The following is a 19,569-nucleotide window of genomic DNA, read 5'->3' on the forward strand; positions in this document are numbered from 1 at the left end:
GGGAGGATGGATGGACGGATGGATGGACGGATGGACGGACAGATGGATGGATGGATGGATGGATGGACAGGTGGATGGACAGATGGATGGATGGACGGGTGGATGGATGGACAGACGGATGGATGGATGGACAGATGGCTGGATGGACGGGCGGATGGATGGACGGACAGATGGATGGACAGACGGATGGATGGATGGATGGACGGATGGATGGATGGATGGATGGATGGGGGGGTCAAAGGGCATCCAAGCACCGACAGGGATGAGCAAGGCTACTGGGGATGACGGCAATGACAGTCACTCCCAGCCACCCCTCCTCTGGGGTCCTGAGCCTCGGGCGGAGCGCTACAGTGGAAGTGAATACTTACTGAACGACAAATGCTTACTGGAGACCAGGTGGAAAAGTTAACTGAAGAAGAGCTAAACACGCTTGCAGCCTCCGAGGGAAAGGATTCCCTTACAAACGCAGTAGCTGCGTCCCCTGGAGGCCAGGCCAGGCTGTCTAGTTCCCGCCCAGTGCAGGCAGGCCAGGTGAGCCACCTGGGAGGGGGAGGGGTGGGCCCAGCCCCGCCTCATGCAGCCGCCACCCCCCCCCCCCAACCACTGCCCTCCACCAGTAACTGCAGAGCCGCAGAGGACAGGGACGGGGACCCAGGGCACTGGGGTGCCAGGGACGCACTGCCTGAAGGACAGACAGGTCAAACCCGGCCCGACAGGTGAGCGGATCTGGGAGCGGATCTGGGAGCTGGGAGAGCACACAGGTGCACAGGCGCCGGGAGCAGGGCGGGGACGGTTTCCACAGGACAGAGGGCTCGTAGGGGCGGGACGTGGACGCAGGTCTGTGGGCTCCAGAGGCCACTCTCTCCCACCCCCACCCCCCCCCCCCCAACGCTGCCACTTGTCCCAGGGGTGATGGGAAGTGGGTGTGCCAAGCGGCCACCTGAGCAGGTGCCTGGGTGGTGACCAGCAGGATGGCACCGCTGCCCTCTGTCCTGTGTGCTCAGGGACCCTCTGCTGGCAAGTTGGCCACGTGGCCCGCCGTGGCCAACAGAAGAGGAGCCAGAGTGCCACGGGACACGGCCCGAGGTCCGAAGGCCCCAACGGGAAGGCGCTGAGCAAAAGCAGGCACCTGGGGGGCCTGACCAACACAGCCTCCCGACGTCCGAGCCTCCTGGCAGCACAGCCCCTTCCCGCCTCCTTTGGGAGGGGACGAGTCTGGATTCTGTTTATCTACCAATGAGCCACTGACACATTCTAGCTCTGCAGAGTTTTCCAGCTTGGTGTATGGTAATGACAGGGGTCCAAATGAAAGGACCGGAAAGGTGGTCTCTGTGCCTTCAGGTGGCGGGACGGGATAAGGGCCTCCCTGCCAAAGGAAAGCCGGTGGACCGACACTAGGAGGAGCCCCTCGGCGGGGGGGAAGGGGCGCCTTGGGAGTGCCAGACCTGAGCGTCCCCCCGCCAGCACGCGGGAGGAGAGACAGCCCCCCGCCGCCCCCCGGCCTTTCCCCCCAGCCACATTGTCCAGTCCTGCTCCGCTGTGGGCGGCACCCAAGCGAGGGCGATGACCGACCACGTCACCCCGCTCAACCCTCCGAAGACACAGGAGCTGCTGTGGAATGTATTTTGCACGCGAGGAGCGGAGGCTCCGAATCTGGAGGCGGGAGAGGGTTCCAGGGTTCAAAGCCTGCTCCTCTGTGCCGTTAGCCACTCCCGCTCCTGAAAGCTGCTTCCATGCTTCCTGTTCCCGTAAATAGGGATCAGGGCTCGGTTCCAAGGAGGAACGTGGCGCTATTGTGTGTAAAGCACCTGACACACAGTAGGCTCAAAATAAGAGACGGGGATGGGGATGGGGGAGACCATCCCTCTGGACACTCCGGCCCACTCACGTGGCCCCGGCACCCCAGGCCCAGTCCCCCGAGCCCCCGGGTTTCCCCTCGTGTTTTTTCATTCCGCTCTTGCAATTCCCCTGTGAGTGGGGAGTGACGTCCCATTCCCACGTTACAGATGCAGAAAAAGAGGTGGGAGCCCCTCGGAGGGGAGCCTCTAACTCCGGCCCAGGGTTGGAGGCCAACCTCCCTACGAGACAAATGGGAGGTTCTGTGCAGCCCAGTGGGTGCCCTTTCCTGCTTACCATCCACCGTGTTCTAGAGCATTCTGTCCCCGCTACCGAGTGAGGACAACTCTGGGTGAAACCACGGGCCAGCTGGTTTTCCAAACCGCAAATTCACGGCAAACCCTCCACTTGCGGTGGGCCGTCAGCTAGACGAAACAACACCGCCAGGTTTTCTGGGGTGGCCCTGATTTCAAACGTCCACACCAACTGCCACGCTGGGGGGACAGGGCCACCCTGTTGCTCATGACGGAGCGTGGCTTCAGCAGCTTCTGTGTCGGCTCCCAACCGAAGGGAAAGGGTGGGGAGGCCAGCGCCAAGGGAGCCCAGGGGGTTCCTGGCGCTGGGTGAGCATCAAGGGTTCACCGTCTACTCTGACCCCCCGACCCTGACCTCAGTTGGGCGTGGTAACCTTCCACTGGCAGGTTGGAAGTCCACGGGCTGAACACTGTCTGCCCCAAATTCACGTGCACCCAACCTCTCGGAACGTGACCTTGTGTGGAAATAGGATGCTTGCAGATGAGATCGTTTGAGCCCACACTGGATTAAGGCAGGTCCTAAGTCCAATGACCGGGGTCCTGAGGGGAACAGGAGAGGACAGAGACACAGGAAAGACGGCCACGTGCCGGCAGAGACAGAGACTGAAGGGACTCGGCCACCCGGAGCTGGGAGAGGTGGGTGGGACCCTCCTCTGGTGCCTCAGGAGGGACCACCGCCCTGCCCACACCTTGACTTCAGGCTTCCAGCTCTAAACCGTGAGAGGGTAAATTTCTGCTGTCGTAAGCCACCGGTTTGTGGCCCTTTGTGACAACGGCCCCGGGACACTCACGCAGCAAGCAAGAAAGTTAAGCTCAGAGAAGGCAACTTGGCTGAGCACCCTGGGGGCCCCGTGTCCTAGCCCTCTGTCCTTCCCTCCCCCACCACGGCCACCTCATCTAGAACGCTCCCCGGCCCCACTCACAGGCTGCTGATTACCGCGAACCATTTGCAAACGTCCTCACTTCCACCACATCCGAATCGGTGTCATGACAAGAAGTCCAGATAAAAATACCCCAAGTCAGGGAGCGCCCGGGAGCGAATCGGCACTTGGACGGGCGGCACCCGGACTCGCGGGCGGCCCGGCCGCGGGAGGGCCGCCCCCCTCTCGGGCCGGGGCCGGGGTCCCCTCCGTGCCAGCTCGAGCCAGCGGGCAGGGCCCCCGCTCCCAACGCCGCGTGCGCCCTTTCCAACCGCCGGAACAAAGCCGAAGCGGATGCAAACAGAGCCCGGGGGAAAGCGGGCCTTGCGTCCTTCCCTCTGTCACCCCTGTCACCAAAGAGAGCCGGGGTGGGGGGCGCCGCCGGGGGAGGGGATAAATTACCGGGCGGCGCGTCCAGCTGCACCAGGATGTAATAAAATGTGTTGCTAAGATACGAGTTCCAAAGAAGTTCATCAAAGGACACTTAGACCGAGCCACCAGACTCTTCTCCCTTCCAAGGCCAGTTGTTTGGTTCCGTCCCTCATGTTTATAATTAGCTCGACAACACGAGAGCGGCGGCCCCCACGCGAGCCCACTCAGCAGAACTCGTTAATAAAATAACTTCGACGAGCCGCCGACTTCGGCTGGGGCGCGGGCGGCTGCGGGCCTGTTTATTTACAGAAATGTATTTGAGTCCCACTCGCGCATCTGAGTGAGAGATGAACGTTCTTGAAGAAAACCGCAATAGCCCTCTGGCCCCGCGATCGGCCGTGTTCCCCTAAGTGACAAGGCGGGGGGGGGGGGGAGTCTCTGGGGCCGCAGAACCGCTGACCCTTCAGGGCTCTGGTTATCAGACACTCGCGCCCTAGCGACCGAAGGTCACAGAACCACCCAAGGGCCCCGGCTCTCACTCCCTCCGCCCGCGGCTCTGTGTTTAGTGCTCTGTGCGTGGACACCACGCGAGACCGTGACTGGGGGACGTGCGGGCGGCAACGATTAGATCGTGACCCCGGAGCGATGGAGCCCTGAAGGGCGCTGGCCCGGAGGAGGGACACCCGGCCCGTCTGCGAGGTCAGGGCGCTGACCACCTCAGCGAGGCCCGGACGCCACCGAGGAAGGCACCAGGGCACGGCGGAGGGGACTCGGGGCGGTGATCGGAAGAGGCATCTCGGGTCTGGCTGCAGGGGTGCTCCCTCGGGCGGGCGGGCAGCATTTACAAGAGGCCTTATGCACTGCCCACACCTACCCCTCAGGAGGTCCCACACAAGCACGACTTTCCGGCTTCTCTTGAAATATCAAAGGGGCAGGTGCTGGGCCACGCTGCCCTCCCCCTGCAGGGCGCTGCCCTCCCCCTGCAGGGCACGGCCTCAGGACCACTGGCGGCAGGCAGGCTCGAAGTCTGCGGTTCTGCATTAGGCAGAGCATCTCTGCTTCTCATCAGGCAGCTGCAGGATCCTTGACGAGCCTCGGCACTTCTGGGCAGAACCTCGGTGTCGGGAGAAGCGGCCCGGGGTCCCCTCCCGCTGTCACGGGAGCCGCCTCGCCTCGCCTCGGCTGACGAGGTGCTGGTGTGGCAGACAGAGGATTCCCAGCAAAACCACTTCTGCCCCGGGCCAGCTCTGTCAGGGAATTTCTCCAGACCTGGGAGTTAAGGCTGCCCTTCTGAAAACGTCCAGCTTCTACTCAAAATTCTGCCCCAGCCAACGGCTGTTCCTGCTTATTCATTACGGCCGGTGCACAATTCATTTTTTTTACTATTATTGATTTTTTAATATTTTATTTATTTTTGAGAGAGGGCGAGTGGGGGAAGGGCGGGGGGGGGAGAGGGAGAGAGAGAGAGAGAGAGAGAGAGAGAAGATCCTAAGCAGGCTCTGAAATATCAGGGTAAGCCCAATGCAGGGCTCAAACTCATAAACCTGAGCCTAAGTCGGGGGCTCAACCAACTGAGCCACCCAGGCACCGCCCCCCCCCCCCCCCGCCCCCAGCCAGTAGACAAGTTAAAGGCAGAGGGCAGTCACACTGGAGAGGACAGCCCCCCACCCTGCCTCAGCTCCCAGATCTCCCTCGTGCTCACCTGTCACTCTCCCCCTGCCACACTGGCCTCCACTGGAAATGCCAGGCACACCCCACCTCAGGGCCTTTGCACAGGCTTTGCCTCTGCCTGGGACACTCTTCCTGCAGAGAACCACGAGGCCCACCCCCGCAGCTTCTGCAGGCTTTTGCTCCAGGGCTGTCTCCTCAATGAGGGGCTTAAAACACACACACTCTTTCACCCCGCTCCCTTCCAGCCCCCTCCCTACGCTGAACCCCTCGGACCTCCCACATCCTGGCTCCTGGTGTAGACGCAGGGCACGGGGTGGCTCCTCGTGACCTCCCTGTGACGTGCCCACTTCCTGGAGCCACGGCTGTAACCAGGTTCAGGACCCCTCTGATCTCTGCCCACGATGATGCCAGCAACTGTCATCACCTCTCCCGTCCAGCCAGGACAAGCCCTTGGAGGGGCCTTCTTGAGGACGTGTCCCCTCGGCAGTGGCAGCTGGGAGCAGGTTAGCGGCGTGGGCCGAGCAAACTCTGCGTTCAGTGGGGCCGTTCTGGCGTTTATCTGTGGTTGCGTTTATCACCGCCGAGATGAGACGCGTTAATCACGGAGAAGAGCTGCTAACACTGATTGTCGGAAATGCTGTTTGTCACTTTGCAACCTGTATCTCCCATTAAATTCTGGATCACAGTCTCTAATATGTATATATTTTTAATTGCATTTTCAAGTTCATTTACATGTGCAGATTGGCTTTCCGCCTGAATGACATCAAGGAGAAACCCATCTTCTCTCTCTCTCTCTCTCTCTCCTGCCCCAGCCCTGCCTTCTTCTCTTTCGTGGGGCAGAAAGTCTGTCCCCAGATGGATTACGGTATCGCCCGGGGACAGCCTGCGGGCGCCCCCCGGGGAGGCTCCACAGACCTCTCCCACCTGCTGTTTCAAGTAACTTTTGGGGTTCCGCTCAACAGACGAGACGGCAGACGCGTTTCCCCTGGAGATGGCTGCTCCCCGCAAACTGCGGCCCCCACCGCCTTTTCTGCTCAGGAGGGGGGCTGCCCGCCCAAGGCCATAACCAGTCTCCACCTCGAGGGCAGACTTGAAAGGCAGGAAGCGTCCAGGGGGCTGGTGACACGCGGCCCCCCCGCAGGGACTCTTTCTGAACCATCCTTTTGGAACCACTGGCACCTACAGGGCTCCAGTCGGTCAGATTCAGCCGGTTGCGTAAAATGGACAGTTCCGGAATGCGCGGTGCTCTACCAAAGCGGCCGGCCCCCCCCCCCCACCTGGGCCAATCGGGGGTCAACCGCTCTTAAAGTCTAAGACTGAGGTGGTCGGGTGGTCCTGAGGTCACAGGGGGCATCTTGTGCGAGACCCCGGCCCGTCACACAGGGGAGAGCCAAGAGGATGCTTCCAAAGGAAAAGTCCAGTGAATGAAGCAGAACTGCCTGAGCAAAGACAACAGACTTCTTGCATGACTGCGGAGTGTGGTCGGGAAGACAGGCGTCCTCCGGGGCTCGTTCTGGGTCCTGGGTGCCACCCCCACCCCCACTCAGGGCCTCGGTTCCCCACGTGTAACGTGGGGGCTGGGCACAGGGGCCCCGCGAAGCCCCCCGTGGCTCCTGCATCTTGTGCCTTAAGCCATCACGCCGAGTCTGGGGGACACGCACCCTCCATTTCCACTGAACCCCAAACTCACGACCCAACCCAGCTGCGGACATGCCAGTCCGCGGAGACCAAGGCAAGCCAGAGGCTCCCGCCCTGACAAAAAGCCCCAGTTGCCGGTCTACTTCCCCATGGCAGTGAGATCTCTGGGGTGTGGCCAGCTCTCCACGTCTCACACCCTGGGTGACGGAGGGATACTGCTCACCACGCTCCCTCGGACTCCGCTGCCCTGCGGCATGCTGGGAATCACACCTGGCACCTCACACTTGCCTGGGAAGCAGCATTTTCCCCTTTGAGATACTCTGACATCAGGACGCAGCCATCTGCCCCCTCCTCTTGTAACTACCTGGAGGCTGACGAACCCCTCGGCCTTAGACAAAAAAAAAGAAAAAGAGGAAGGCAAAGAAAATGCCCCAAGGAAGCCCTTCTTTCTGCTGTGTTTTAACAAGACCGACACAGAAGAAGGTGCCAAGCAGAAGCAGGAACAGAAAACAGCAGGGCCCATGTGAGACCGCACGGGACGCCCGCTGCTGGCGGGCAGAGGCCGTAACCAGAATGGATCTGTAGCAGCAATTTCTCACCACGCTCTGGAAACTGCTGCTACCCCACAAGAAGCAACCGCCGGTAATAACAAAAAAAAAAAGCTTGAGAAAGCAGATCTTTTCCTTTCGAAAACAGAGGCCGTTTCAAAACGAGGCAACGCCTCGACGTTCAAGTGTGAAATGACACTGGAAGTAAGAAGAACCGTAAGTGACCAAGCCACGGGGGCCAAGGTGGGGCTCACAGAGTGGGGGGTGGAGGGGGGGGGAGCGCCCACGGGCTCCTCACCGAGGGCGGGGTCAGCACGAACCCCGGCTTCCACACCGCGGAGCCCCCCACCCCCTGCACCCAGCCCGCTGCCCACTCCCCACCCTGGTGCCGCGTGCAGAGACCAGATGCAGGCCCAGGCCCCTTCCAAAGTTCTAGAACCTTCCACCTCAGAGTGAAACTCCCGCTCCTCATTGCGGAACGGCTGCTTCTGGTTCACCCGCGCTCGTCTCTGAGGCGCGAACGCCACTTACTTGCGTCCGAACGCACGCCCTGGCCGCTTTTCTAACTCGTGGCCCAACGTGTGTCCTCTCCGCCCCCCACGCTCTTCCTCCGACGCGGCGAGGACCACAAGGCCCGGAACCGGACTGCAGCCCCTCCGCTCGTCACCTGACATGCGTCACGTCAACAAGCCGGTCAACCTCTCTGGGCTTCAGCCGGTCCTGAGCACGATGGGATTCAGAGCAGGCCTTCCCCAAGGGCTCTGTGAACGGTGGACGGGTCCAAGGAACCCTCGGAGGGGCGTGGCTCCAGTTAGCATCAGACAGGGAGGCAGGGACTCAGCACTGAATCGGACGACCTCCAGGTCCCACCTGCTGAGGACCCTGGGGCGGGGGGGGGGGGGGGGTGGCTTACCGCGTCATCTTGGCTGAACCCTCCGAGCGCCTCTCTCGGGTCATTTCCTTAGTTCTTACCGCGTGCCAGCCCTCTGCCACCTGGTTCGCAATGCACTGTCCTACCCATTGTACGGCCACTGAGTGTGGAACAGCCACAGAAGGGTGGCGTTGGGTCCACAACCCCCGTCTGTCCCGCTCTAAAGCCTGTGCTTTAAGCTCTTCGTGACGTGCCTCTCAGAGACAAAAGTTAAAAGCCTTCTCGGCAGCCCTCTTCTGGAAGGGAAACCAAATCCAGGGTCCCAGCTCCTTAAACAGTGCACTTTGCACACAGCGTAGCCATACTGACTGCAGACACCCTCCTCTTCCCCCGAAGCCCCCCCGTGTCTGGGGTGAGGGCCCCGGAGGCCGAGCCAACAGATACCCCCAAAGGGCCCTCCTCAAGTCCCCCGTGTGTCACCAAAGCGTGCCAAGACCCTGCTCTGCTGGAGAAGGCAGGCGCGTCCTCAGACCCAGCGGCGAGCTCCGGCGCGCGGACCAGGCAGCGGCACGCTCAGCTTTGGCTCGTACGAGGGACACGAACAGAGCAGCGAGCCGGTCACTCGGCTCCTGGACAGACAAAGGTATTGGAGGAAAGACTTGCGAAATCACGGGGCTAATCGTCATAGCCAGCGGCTCTAATGAGGCATCGTGGGATTACCAAAGTTATCAGAGTCGTCTCGCCAAAAAAATTCAAAGCTAATGGAAATCAATTGTGCAGTTCCGTCGGCAGGTGTTGTAAGAGGCTAAGTACCAAAGCGAACCTTGCACCGGCTGGAGAAGACAGCACAGCCAACGTCAAGCTCACCCGGGGCCACCGAGCAACGGGACGCCCACACTTGGAAAAAGGAAATGCCCCCAACCGCGAGCAGGAGGCAACTGGACATGCAAAGGTGGCAGGTTCCACAGGTGCAGGACAGGGATCGGCAGGTGTCTTCTGTGGCCACGGGGACAGCAACCACAATTCGCTCCAATCAACCCCTTCGCTTCCCGGCTGACGCAAACTTTTACATCCCTTATCTGACTTCATCTCAACGACCTGGTGAGATAAGTCTCACTGCTACGCCCACCTTGCGGACGGGGAAACAGAGCCCAAGGAAGCAACACGACTCGTCGAAGGCTACTCAGCCAGATGCGGGGAGCTGGGACATGAACCCCATTTGCCTGAGCTTGCCCAGCCTGATGCGGAAAGCTGGGACATGAACACTGGCGTGTGACTTTAGGGCCTCTGCTCTTCTGGCTGCATCATGCTATGCTCTGGAATGCAGGGGGCCAGTTGGGGACGAGGCAGTGGCCGAAACAGAGGGCACCCTCTCAGTGGTCCCAAGCCGGGTGACCTTGGGAAGCTGCCCTTCTCTGACCTGTCTGGCAGGAAGCGTGTACCTGCCCGGCCCGACCCAAGTCATGGGATCATCCCGACAATCAAATAAAAAGACGGCACGAAAGAGGGGACAGAGCTGATCGCTGCTGCTGACGGCCAAGGGATCGTGTGAGCAATCTGTCTCTACGCTTCTCTACAGGTGGACACGTCACCCCCTCGGCGTGGTCCCCAAGCACCCCATCAGAGCACACCATCCCGTCTGCTGCCCGAGTGAGCCTGGTGGTTAAACATCTCACGCAGACACCTCACCGGGCTCCACGGGAGAGGGAGCTGTGGATGCACCTGTCTCCCCAACTGTGTGTGAAAATGTGTGCAACCAAAGACGGGTGACAGCATTTTGTCAGCATAAAGCCTTACAAAATGAGACGCCCCCGTTGCTCACGGCACACTACCCACCATCACCTCCATATCCCCGGTACTTGGTGGATGCTCGTTAAGTGTTTATGGAATAATTAAACTGAGTTATTCCCAAGAGAGAGGGCTGCACTACAAGGTCAAGCATAAAAAGCAAGTTTAGGCAAGGTATGTGCCCAGCCCGTGCACTAAGCGTGTTTATCTGTGTTGTATACATTTGTGTGTGCACAGAACGTGCCCTACACACACAGCCCTGCTCTCATCCCCAAGCAAGGATGGGGGTGGGGTGGAAGGAAGGGGACTCGTGTTTTAGGACTCAGATCGGTACTGCAAACCTTCCTCCTCACAAGCACATGCTGCTTTTACAGTAAAAACTTTTTTACAAGCAGAATTCTTCTTTATCTCCTCAATGTTACAGAAATAACAAAAAAAAACACCGATCACCACCTTTCTCGGTTAAGATTTTACTTCAGGAGAATGATAATTATTTTCTTACTTCCAAAACAAATCCTTAGGAGCGCCTGGGTGGCTCAGTCGGTTGAGCGTCTGACTTTGGCTCAGGTCACGATCTCGCGGTTCGTGGGTTCAAGCCCCGCGTCGGGCTCTGTGCTGACAGCTTGGAGCCCGGAGCCTGCTTCGGATTCTGTGTCTCCCTCTCTCTCTGCCCCTCTCCCACTCACTCTCTGTCTCTGTCTCTTAATAATAAACAAACATTAAAAAAACAAACAAAAAACAAATCCTCTCATTTTCATTAGGAAATCCTGGAAAGTTAGTAACTGATTTTTATACACATATTACATAGTCTTTACATATATTTATTGGTACATGGTGACACGCTTATTACTTACTTTACTTGTTACGTTGTCAAAATAAAATCACTAATACAGGTGTACCTGACAGAGAAGTGTATACATATACATATATACACGTACAGTTTTTTAATTTTTTTTTTTTTTTTAAGACAGAGAAAGAGAGCACGAGCAGGAGAGAAGAGAGGGAGACCCAGAATCCAAAGCAGGCTCCAGGCTCTGAGCTGTCAGCACAGAGCCTGAGGTGGGGCTTGAACTCACAAACCGTGAGATCGTGACCCCAGCTGAAGTCAGACGCTTAACTGACTGAGCCACCCGGGCGCCCCTACATACACTTTTTCTTAAACCAACTGAACAGAACTGCTAACCGAGACACCTTCTAGAAGTTTCCAGAAGCACTCCCCTTCCCCCATTAATTTCTCAGTTCAAAGAAGCTCTGGGGAAGGCAGGAGGGAGAGGATCACCAAGCGGCCCCCTGCCCCCACAGCCTGTTAGGTGCCGGTCATCAAGTCTACGTGGCCAACGGCCTCCCAGCCTCCTGTCCCATGTCGTACACGGGACCCAGCGCCCATGCAAGGGCCTCCCCATGGAGGTGACAAACATTTGAAGAACTCACATGGCCCGGCCCGGCCAAGCAACGCGGGAGTTGAGGCGTCCTTCTCTCTCCTCCCATCCCACCTGCCCTTAGCACCATTCCTGCACCTTCCTGACCTATGCACCAACAGCCCTTGGCTATTTCCAAGCCTAAGGTGTAAAATCCAGGCCCTTCCTCCAAGCAAGTGATGCCTTCCTTGCTCTGGCCCCAGCTCACCTTCTCTGATGTCTCTGTCTAGCTCAAGGCTTTACTGCCAGAAGGGTCACAGCACCTGCAGGTTTCTTTAGGCCATTATCCCTTAGCGGGCTCGCACCAGCATCTCCTGTCCACGACCCTAGGCGTCCTCGAGGACCTACCTACCTGTCCCCCAACCTCCTCTCCAGGAAGCTGTCCTCCATCTCCAGGCCAGACAGCATGACTTTCCCAGAACTTTGCTGGGATCTTCTCGAAACGTGGTTATCCACGCCTTACTCTTTTGTGAGGTTTCCAAGGGCAGGGGCCGCGGGTCTTAATCAGTGCCGAGTCCACTCACTTCAGACACAGGATAACCTACCATTTGCTGCACGCCTATGACAGGCTAGGGACTCCCCACTAGGGGACTCCACTAATCCTCATGCCTGTCCTGTTACAACGTCATCCACTCACTCAACTGAGCGCGTTCAGTCCCTACAAGGCACAGGGGAAGAGGGAGAGCAGGCCGCGCCACCCCCCTGCACGGAGCTTACAGTCCAGCACAGAAGCAGACGTGAAAAGATCGAGACAGACGCCGGCCAACACCGTGTAAAGGCAGGAAACTGCTCGACGTGCCAGAGAAGCCGCCGGAAAGCAACCACGGAGACCGCACCGCCACGTGCAAGAGTGAGATGGAGACCGCCCTGAGCAGAGCCCGGCAGAACATACCAGAGGGGGCAAGAGGAGACGCGATACGTTATTCACGTGGCCAAGAGAAGGACACAACCCAAACGTCCGTCAACCCGTGAGCGGACGGGCAAAATATGGTCTATCTGTACAACAGAGTATCGTTCAGACGCACAAAGGAACGAAGCACCAACATCTCCCACGACTCGGATGAGCCTTGAAACGTTATGTCCAGTGAAAGAAGCCGGTCGTATGATTCCACTCACAGGGAAGCAAAACAGGCAACCCCAGAGAGACAGAAGGTAGATCAGCGGTTGCCTAGGGCTGGGTGGGGGTGGGGAGCGAGAGCCCAAGGGTTTCTTTCTGAGATGAAGATGTTCTAAAGTTGATGGTGGGGACAGTCGCACATCTCTGTGAATACACAAAAAACCATTTAATTGTGCATTTTAAGTGGGTGAATTGCATGACATGTGACATGTACCTCACTAAAGCCGCTTTGGGGGTTTTTGGTTTTCACAGGAGATGCGGTGAGGTGGCAGCTTCAATCCTCAAGTGGCAGATGATGGTGGGAGTCGGGGGAGGGGAAGAGGGGACTCAGGGAGCAGGGCTCAGGTGAGGGGGTGGGGGGCGCGGGTAGGTTCGGGATGCTGCGGGATAAGAAGCTTGGTAGCGGGCGAAACCAGGGCTGGGTCCTGCCATCCGAGGCCACGTTCTTCCCCGCGGGGGACGGAGTGTGGAGCTCCGCGAGACTTCTCTCTTTAGAAAGTAATGATCCTATTGGAAGCATGACATCTTCGACTCTAAGTCAGGAAGATGGAAATTGACCCCCCTGGAGAGGGGCAGACTGGAAGGAAAGCTTGGAAAACGGAACAACGCCCTTTTACCAAAGGACTGTAACCAGCCTGCAGTTTTGTTCAGTGGTCACTTTCAAGGCAGAATTCCTCTGCTGTCCAACGCGGCTAGTGAATCACGGTGAAGACGTGATTCAGCGCCCGGGTGCACGCCACATACATAATACCTTTCAAGAAGACATATTTTTATTGCTGCACTTAAGGACAGCCCCTCGGAATCCAGAGTCCATCAAATCGATGGATCGAGCAGCAGGAAAGGCCCCAAGTTCACCTCCGGGGTCTCTCTCGCGAAGCCACACCGGCGTGGACTACAGTCAACCCAGGAGGCTCTTCTCGCTCCGTGGTGAAGCTGAACTTCATGAAGTTCAGGTCTAGAGATGCCCGTGATACGTGGCATCCAAACGTGCTGAGAACTTCAAAGAGGGAAGGGGGAAGAAAAAAGAAAGAAAGAAAGAAAAGACACCCAGCATTTATGACGGGTCTGTTATTTACACGGAAGTGCTTGTTGCTTGACAATTTAGATACAAATGTTACTGCCTCTCTGGGTGTGCTGCAGATTCACAGCGTAAAACCATCAGAGCAACTAATGGAGTCTTCAAACGTCCTATCTCGTTAAAGACGAGGGGTCCCTCCTCCACTGAACTCAAAAAACCCGGCTGCCAGGCGCGGCCACACCTGGGAATGCGCCTGGCCCAAAACTCCGCTCTGACCGACTCCCACACCTCCTTTTTTTTTTTTTTTTTTTTAAAGAAAAAACTATGAATTCCGTTTTCACACAGACACTGGTTTCCTGTTTATCCCCTGGTCCATCAACGGTGGGAGACGCACTGAACAGTTATACGGGACTCGTATCTCTACTTCTGACCAACAACTAGCCTATTTACTTCTAGGAGTCCTCCATAAACATCTTTAGACACTTGTCTGGGTTTCTAGACGTAACTGAAAACATTCCAGTGTCAAGGGCATGAATGGGAAATTGATGGCAGGGCACCAAAAGATGTTACTCAGCTGCTATTGTATTTCTAACAGATGTGGATCATGGGGTCATCCGTTCGCTTTACTATCCAGTTCATCATCCAAGTACCCACTTTTAATTGAAACTTAACCTTTATATCCCACATTCCAAGAGGGAGCGGCTCGGAAACACAGCTCCGGAGGTGGAAACGGTGAGTTTCTTCCCCAGCAAATCTATAAATGAGCCCTACCCTTTAGTTTCATGTTGAGTTAAAAACAAACTCTGAAAATACTGGCTTTTTCATACCTGCTCCCACATTTCAGCCACTCCCAGGCAGAGCCCCGCTGCCCCTCTTTAAGACCCTGGGTCGGAATCACCTCCGAGAGCTTGTTCCTGGACCTTCCCCCCACCCCCCACCAAGCCGCCAATCACCACCAAACTCTCCCAAGGAGAGAGGGACGAGTAAATGTTAAGTCTACCCAACTCATTTCATAGGTGACTTCTGAAAGATTTCACCTCGGAGCCTGGGAGAGACCAGGCAGCTTTATTAGCATGCTGCACCACGGCCTCGGCCCCCTCCCCTCCCTCTTTTATGAGCCCTTGTTATATAAAATGCCACAAAGGGAAAAGGAAAAACAACAGACAGTTCCAAACACAAGTTCCGATGGCCAGGCCCAACGCTGGCTGCTTACCAGATGTTATATTTAGTCATTTAAAAGAGAAACATTTTTAAAAGGCCAGAGAACAAAAGTTTTCCTTGTTTTCTTTCTTTTTGGACACACACTCACAGACACAAAAAAGATGGAGGTACATTCCATTCGCAAGCATCTTTCCTTCCCGGAGTTCAAATTTAAAGGCAAAGGCAGCCGGGAGTAGGACAGTTCCTTCCCCTGAGATGCATGGAGCCTCCAAACAGAATTTTCGAATGTTTCTCTCAGCCTCATCTAAATTCTGGCATGACGGATAATAAATAGCTACTCATTTACTATCAACATAAAATTTTAAACAGCCCTGGCATAGTTGCTACAATACAGAAGAAACGATCAGACCCAAGCTCTGAAAAGCCACTCCAAATAGTAAAACTATTGCCATGTAGAAGCACACATAAAGACATTGTTACGATAAAGCCGCTGGATTCCTGGATTCTCCCTCCCTCCCTCTCGCTCTCTCTTAAATCGTTCGCTCAGAGCGTAAGAGTCAACAACTTGCCGTTTTACCCACTGAAAACAGGGCTTAGGAACCCTCAGCTATCACACGGCACCCGATTTGGTGGCGGATTTAAAACAATAAAATACAAATAAAGTATCTGATTTGATTCTACACAGTGATTAAACATCTTTGTGCTCAGCGAAGGGTCTTCCAACCCCTCCCCCTCCAAAAATGGCATCAAAGCAATCAAAATGGTAATGCCGGGGCCCGGGGCCCCTCCCCCCGCGAACTCCCCGACTTCGCCGGGGCCGCGCGCCGGACCCCCCTCCGGCGGGAATGGAAGCTTCCACGCCTGGACGGGGGCGCGGGCCGGGCGGGCGGGCGCGCGCGCTCGGGCGCGCGGCCGGGCAGGGCGGGGGGGGGGGGGGGGGGGAGGTTGGAAGGGGGGGTGCCGCGGCAGCGTCAGAAAGGGGTTAATGCATTCGTCCCAACCCGCCTGTCCAGCCGGGCGCCCCCGACCGGGCGCGGACCCGCGGGCACAGCCATCTTTCTTTGCGCGACCTCCGGCCCCCTCCTCTTCAGCACGCCCCCTCCCACCACTTTTCAACTTTAAAGACTCGAAATTTGCACCCGGCCTCCGAGTTCTCCCGCTCCGCGGTCGCCGCCACCCCCGCCGATCTCGTCCACGTCTCTCCCTCCACCGAGAATCCCTCCGGGGAGGGGGCATCCGACCCGCGGCCCCGAGCCGGGGGAGGCCGGAGGGGGCCGCACCGGCCGCGGGGGCGGGGGCGGGGGCGGCGCTGTCCAAGTTTGGTGCTGACGGCGGCGGCCGGCATTCCGAAGGAAGCGCGATCGATGGCCAGGGGGCGCGGCGGGGCGGGGGCGGGCCCGCGGAGGGGAGGGGCCGCGGGGAGGGGCGCCGGCGCCCCCGCCCCCCGCCAGCCTCGGAGCCCCGGGAGCGCCATTGGCTGCGCGGCTCAAAGTTCTCGGCTCCGGGCGGCGCGGGGGAAGGGGCGGGAGCGCGAGTGCGGAGAGCGGAGCGCGCAGGGGGAGGGGGCGGAGGGGGAGGGGCGCGGGCGGCGGGGAGGGAGGGAGGGAGGGAGGGGAGGGAGGGGGCGGGGGCGCGCGGCCGGCCGCGCTCCGGCGGCGGCATCTGTTCGTGGTGCTGAAACCCCGAGCGCTGAGCTCAGCGCAACTAAGTCACAATGGACAACTTTTCCTCCCCGGAGGGGCCGGGAGGGGGGTCGGCGGCCGTGCCAGCCCCTCCCCCCGGCGCGAGGCGGCTGTCGGGAGTCCCAATCTACACCTGAAGCCCCGAGACCAAAGTTGGGGCAGAACTGGGGGGGTCCTGGGGGCGCCTTTCTTTTGTTCCCCGGGAGCTGGCGTCAGGTTCCAAGAATAAAAAGTGATGCTGGAGAAGTGGCGAGGAAGGGGGGGGGGGGGGGGGGAGCCCGGAGAAAGGTTCTTTAAATAAGGTTCGCAATGGAATCCAGAAGCTGCTTCCAAGTAGTTTGGCGTCCGGGTCCCAAATACGGCCCCCCGCCACCCCTACCCTCACACCGGCGTGGGGTGGGGGACACCGAGCCGGGAGAAACTGCCACATTCCAAAAACATGTCCACCAACTCAAAATGGACGCCGGGCTGCTCGCCGCCTTTTGAGTGCAGCTCGTCTCTTTCGGCCACTGCCGGAGCCCGGCTGGCTCGCCCCCCTCGGCCTCCAGGAACCCGGCTCTTTCTTTCCAGAAAAGGGGGGGGGGGGCGGGTAACTTTGAGGGCTTCAGACAGACTCCTCTGGGAGTCTGAGCGTGCGGCGCCGAGGCCGGCACTTTTTTAGGGGGCTGCCAAAGTGCCGGGCGACCCCTCCTCCCCACCTCGGGCGGAGTTGGGGGGCGCAGCCTCCAGCTCGCTTACTTGTTTGTCGCTGAGCGCGGCGATCCGCGGCTGCCTTTCGTGGAGCTGCTTCTTGAGGTCGCCGTTCTGCGGAAACACGGAGGAGCGGGCTCAGGCCGGGCGCCCCGGGGGGGCCGAGTGCGCCCCGGGGCCCCGCGGGCCGCAACCCCCGCCCGGCCGTGCAAAGCGCGCCCCAAGTTCCCCGGGCCGCGCGTCCCGCACGCGCGGCGGCCGGGCAGTGCCGCGCGGGGCCGCTTACCTGTGGCTGCCGCCTCATCGGGGCAGCTCGCGGGGCGGGGCGGGGGCCGCGGCCACCCGGCGGCGCGCCCCGAGCCGTGCAAGTTTGCAGGCAGGGGTGCGTGTGCGAGTGAGTGTGAGTGTGTGCCGGGGGAGGGGGGAGGAACAAAGAGCCAAGTAAACACGGCGAGTCCGTGTCGAGCAAAGCTCATAAATATTCAAGTCGCGTCCTAATCTCCCCAACACACACACGCGCACGCCGCAATACCGCTCGGGCTCCGGCCGCCACGCCGCCGCCAGCCCGAGCAACAATCGCCAAAACTACTTTTGCAAACTGTGCGGGGTTGCACGCGAGTGGGGGTCGGGCGGGGGCCGGCCCGCACTCTCACACAAACAGCCCGGGGCAGGCTCACGAAGGGGCCCCCTCCTGGCCCCCTCCGTCCTGCGGTCCCCGCGCGGAGGAAGAGAAGACGCGGGGGCTCAGGTCCCACGGGCTCCAGCCCCCCCCCCCCCAAAGTGTGCAAGACAGCAAGAGACGAAGGGAGGAGGAGGAGCCCGGGGGTCGGCGGGGGCCGTGTAGGTACCAAGTCCCCCACCCGGGAGCAGGCTTGAGGAGGAGCCCTTTCCGCGTACCTCCGGCCGCACAGACCCTGCGACGCGGGAGAAGACGCCGGGCTCGGGTCCCTGAAGCCCCGCACTCCCGGCCCGGGGCCCCGGCCGCCTACCTGGTGGCGCGCGAGTTCCACGGCGAGCGCCTCGGGCCGGCTCTGCAGCTCCATCCCGGCAAGTTGGGCAGCACTTTGCGCTCACTTTGGCCCCGGCTCCCGGGAAGTTGCGCGACTCCGCGGGGGCGGGAGCGGGCGGGGGCGGACCGGGCCTCCGGGGACCGGGTGGGGAGGGGGGGGGGACACGAGCCCCCTCCCCCAAGGCCGAACGGGAGGGGGGGGGGGTCTGGCGAGGGGGGAAGAAAGGCGGCCGGGCGCCGCGGCGCCGAGCCCGCGGCCGCTCCAACTCCTCAGGCTGCCCGGCAAGTTGCGCCGGGTCCCCGGGCCGCCCGCGCTGGCCGGCGCATGGCCCCCAGGCGCCGGGCGCCCCGCGCAGCCCCGCGCAGCCCCGCGCGCGCCCGCCCCGCCGCCGCCGGCCGGCAGGGACTATATTTCCTCCGGCGCGCGCCTGGATCTCGCTGGGCCTCGGCAAAGTTGTGCCTCGGCGCGATGCTAATTCGGCAGTGCCCGGATGGAGCGGGCCGGGGCGGCGGGGGGCGGCGCCGGAGCCCGCCGCCCGCCCCGCCCCGCCCCCGCCCCGCCCGCGCGTGCGCACTGCGGCCCCGCCGCGGCCCCGCACCCCGAGCGGAGAACAAAAGTGGCGGCGCCGAGGGGCGCAAACTCGCCGGCCCGCGGCTTGGGGCCGCCGGTCCCGGGACCGTTCGGGCCGGACGCCCCTCCCCCTCTCCGTCCGCGCGCGCAGCCAGACGTGAGGACCCCGGGCCGCCCAGCCCAGGGCCGGGCTTGTAGATACTCTCCGGTGGGGGGGTGGGGGGGAGAAGAATGTCCATTTTTTCTTTTTTCTTTTTTTTTTTTCATTTCTTTTTTCCTCTGGCTCTCGGTGCTCCCTCTTTCCCCGTGCTCTCTCTTCCCTGCCTCCGTCAGCCTCCGTCTCCTACTTTATTTAAATTGTCTGCCGTTCCTTCCTGTCCCCCTGCATATTGACGCTTCTACTTGGGAGATTCAGTTAGTCCTGTCGCCAGATTCCCCCACCGCCTGATGGCCACCGTGTTGTTTAAACAGTAAGGACATTGATCTCTTGACTGTGCCTTTAATGATTTTTTTTTTTTTTTTTACACTCACAATTAAACTCTCAACAGATGTCACTGGACTTTTTAAGGCTGTTGTTAAAAATCGTAAACACGTCCGGTCAATGTCACATAAAACAGTTATAAGTACAGCTGCCGAGGTCGTATTCCAAAACTCCCAGCCCACGGCCAGGCGGTTAACGTCTCGGAGTCGATATTACCATGGTCGAGTTACCAACCCTCATCAATTAACGTCGGAGCGCTTTGTGCCCTGTTGGTAGCATCCTGGTATGTTTGAAAAATGCTGGGGAGAAATGGCAATTGTCTTTCGAAGTAAAGGCTTAAGCCGATAAATCATCATAACTTCCTGTTCCTGCCTGGCACAAAAAATACCCAGGCACACACGATCAACAAATGGCCCTTTCAACATATGCCACCGGGCCACGAGCTCTTCTCATGTCAGAAGTTG

At 59.4% G+C, this 19,569-nt stretch overlaps 1 protein-coding gene and 1 non-coding gene across 3 annotated transcripts in view; one reads left to right on the plus strand and one right to left on the minus strand.

Annotated features, from left to right (window-relative positions):
- Positions 1–18,198, minus strand: part of PHF21B (PHD finger protein 21B) — an 88,864-nt gene extending 70,666 nt beyond the window's left edge. Inside the window, exons 1-2 of one of the 2 annotated variants that reach the window (XM_019447158.2) lie at positions 18,034–18,198; positions 17,093–17,158 (exon numbers count right to left, since the gene is read on the minus strand). In XM_019447158.2, the coding sequence (XP_019302703.2) occupies positions 17,093–17,158; positions 18,034–18,087 (120 nt within the window). In that variant the 5' untranslated portion in view covers positions 18,088–18,198. Of the gene's footprint in view, positions 1–17,092; positions 17,159–17,330; positions 17,381–18,033 lie in introns of those variants that run through there. The other variant, XM_019447159.2, reaches the window with a different exon arrangement.
- Positions 10,484–10,568, plus strand: TRNAQ-UUG (transfer RNA glutamine (anticodon UUG)). Its single transcript has one exon. It is a non-coding gene; the product is annotated as a tRNA-Gln (tRNA).
- Positions 18,199–19,569: the final 1,371 nt, after the last annotated feature.

This window comes from Panthera pardus, unplaced genomic scaffold (assembly GCF_024362965.1).
Source record: "Panthera pardus isolate Hobbes unplaced genomic scaffold, ASM2436296v1 HiC_scaffold_6, whole genome shotgun sequence".
NCBI classification, from domain to species: Eukaryota; Metazoa; Chordata; class Mammalia; order Carnivora; family Felidae; genus Panthera; species Panthera pardus.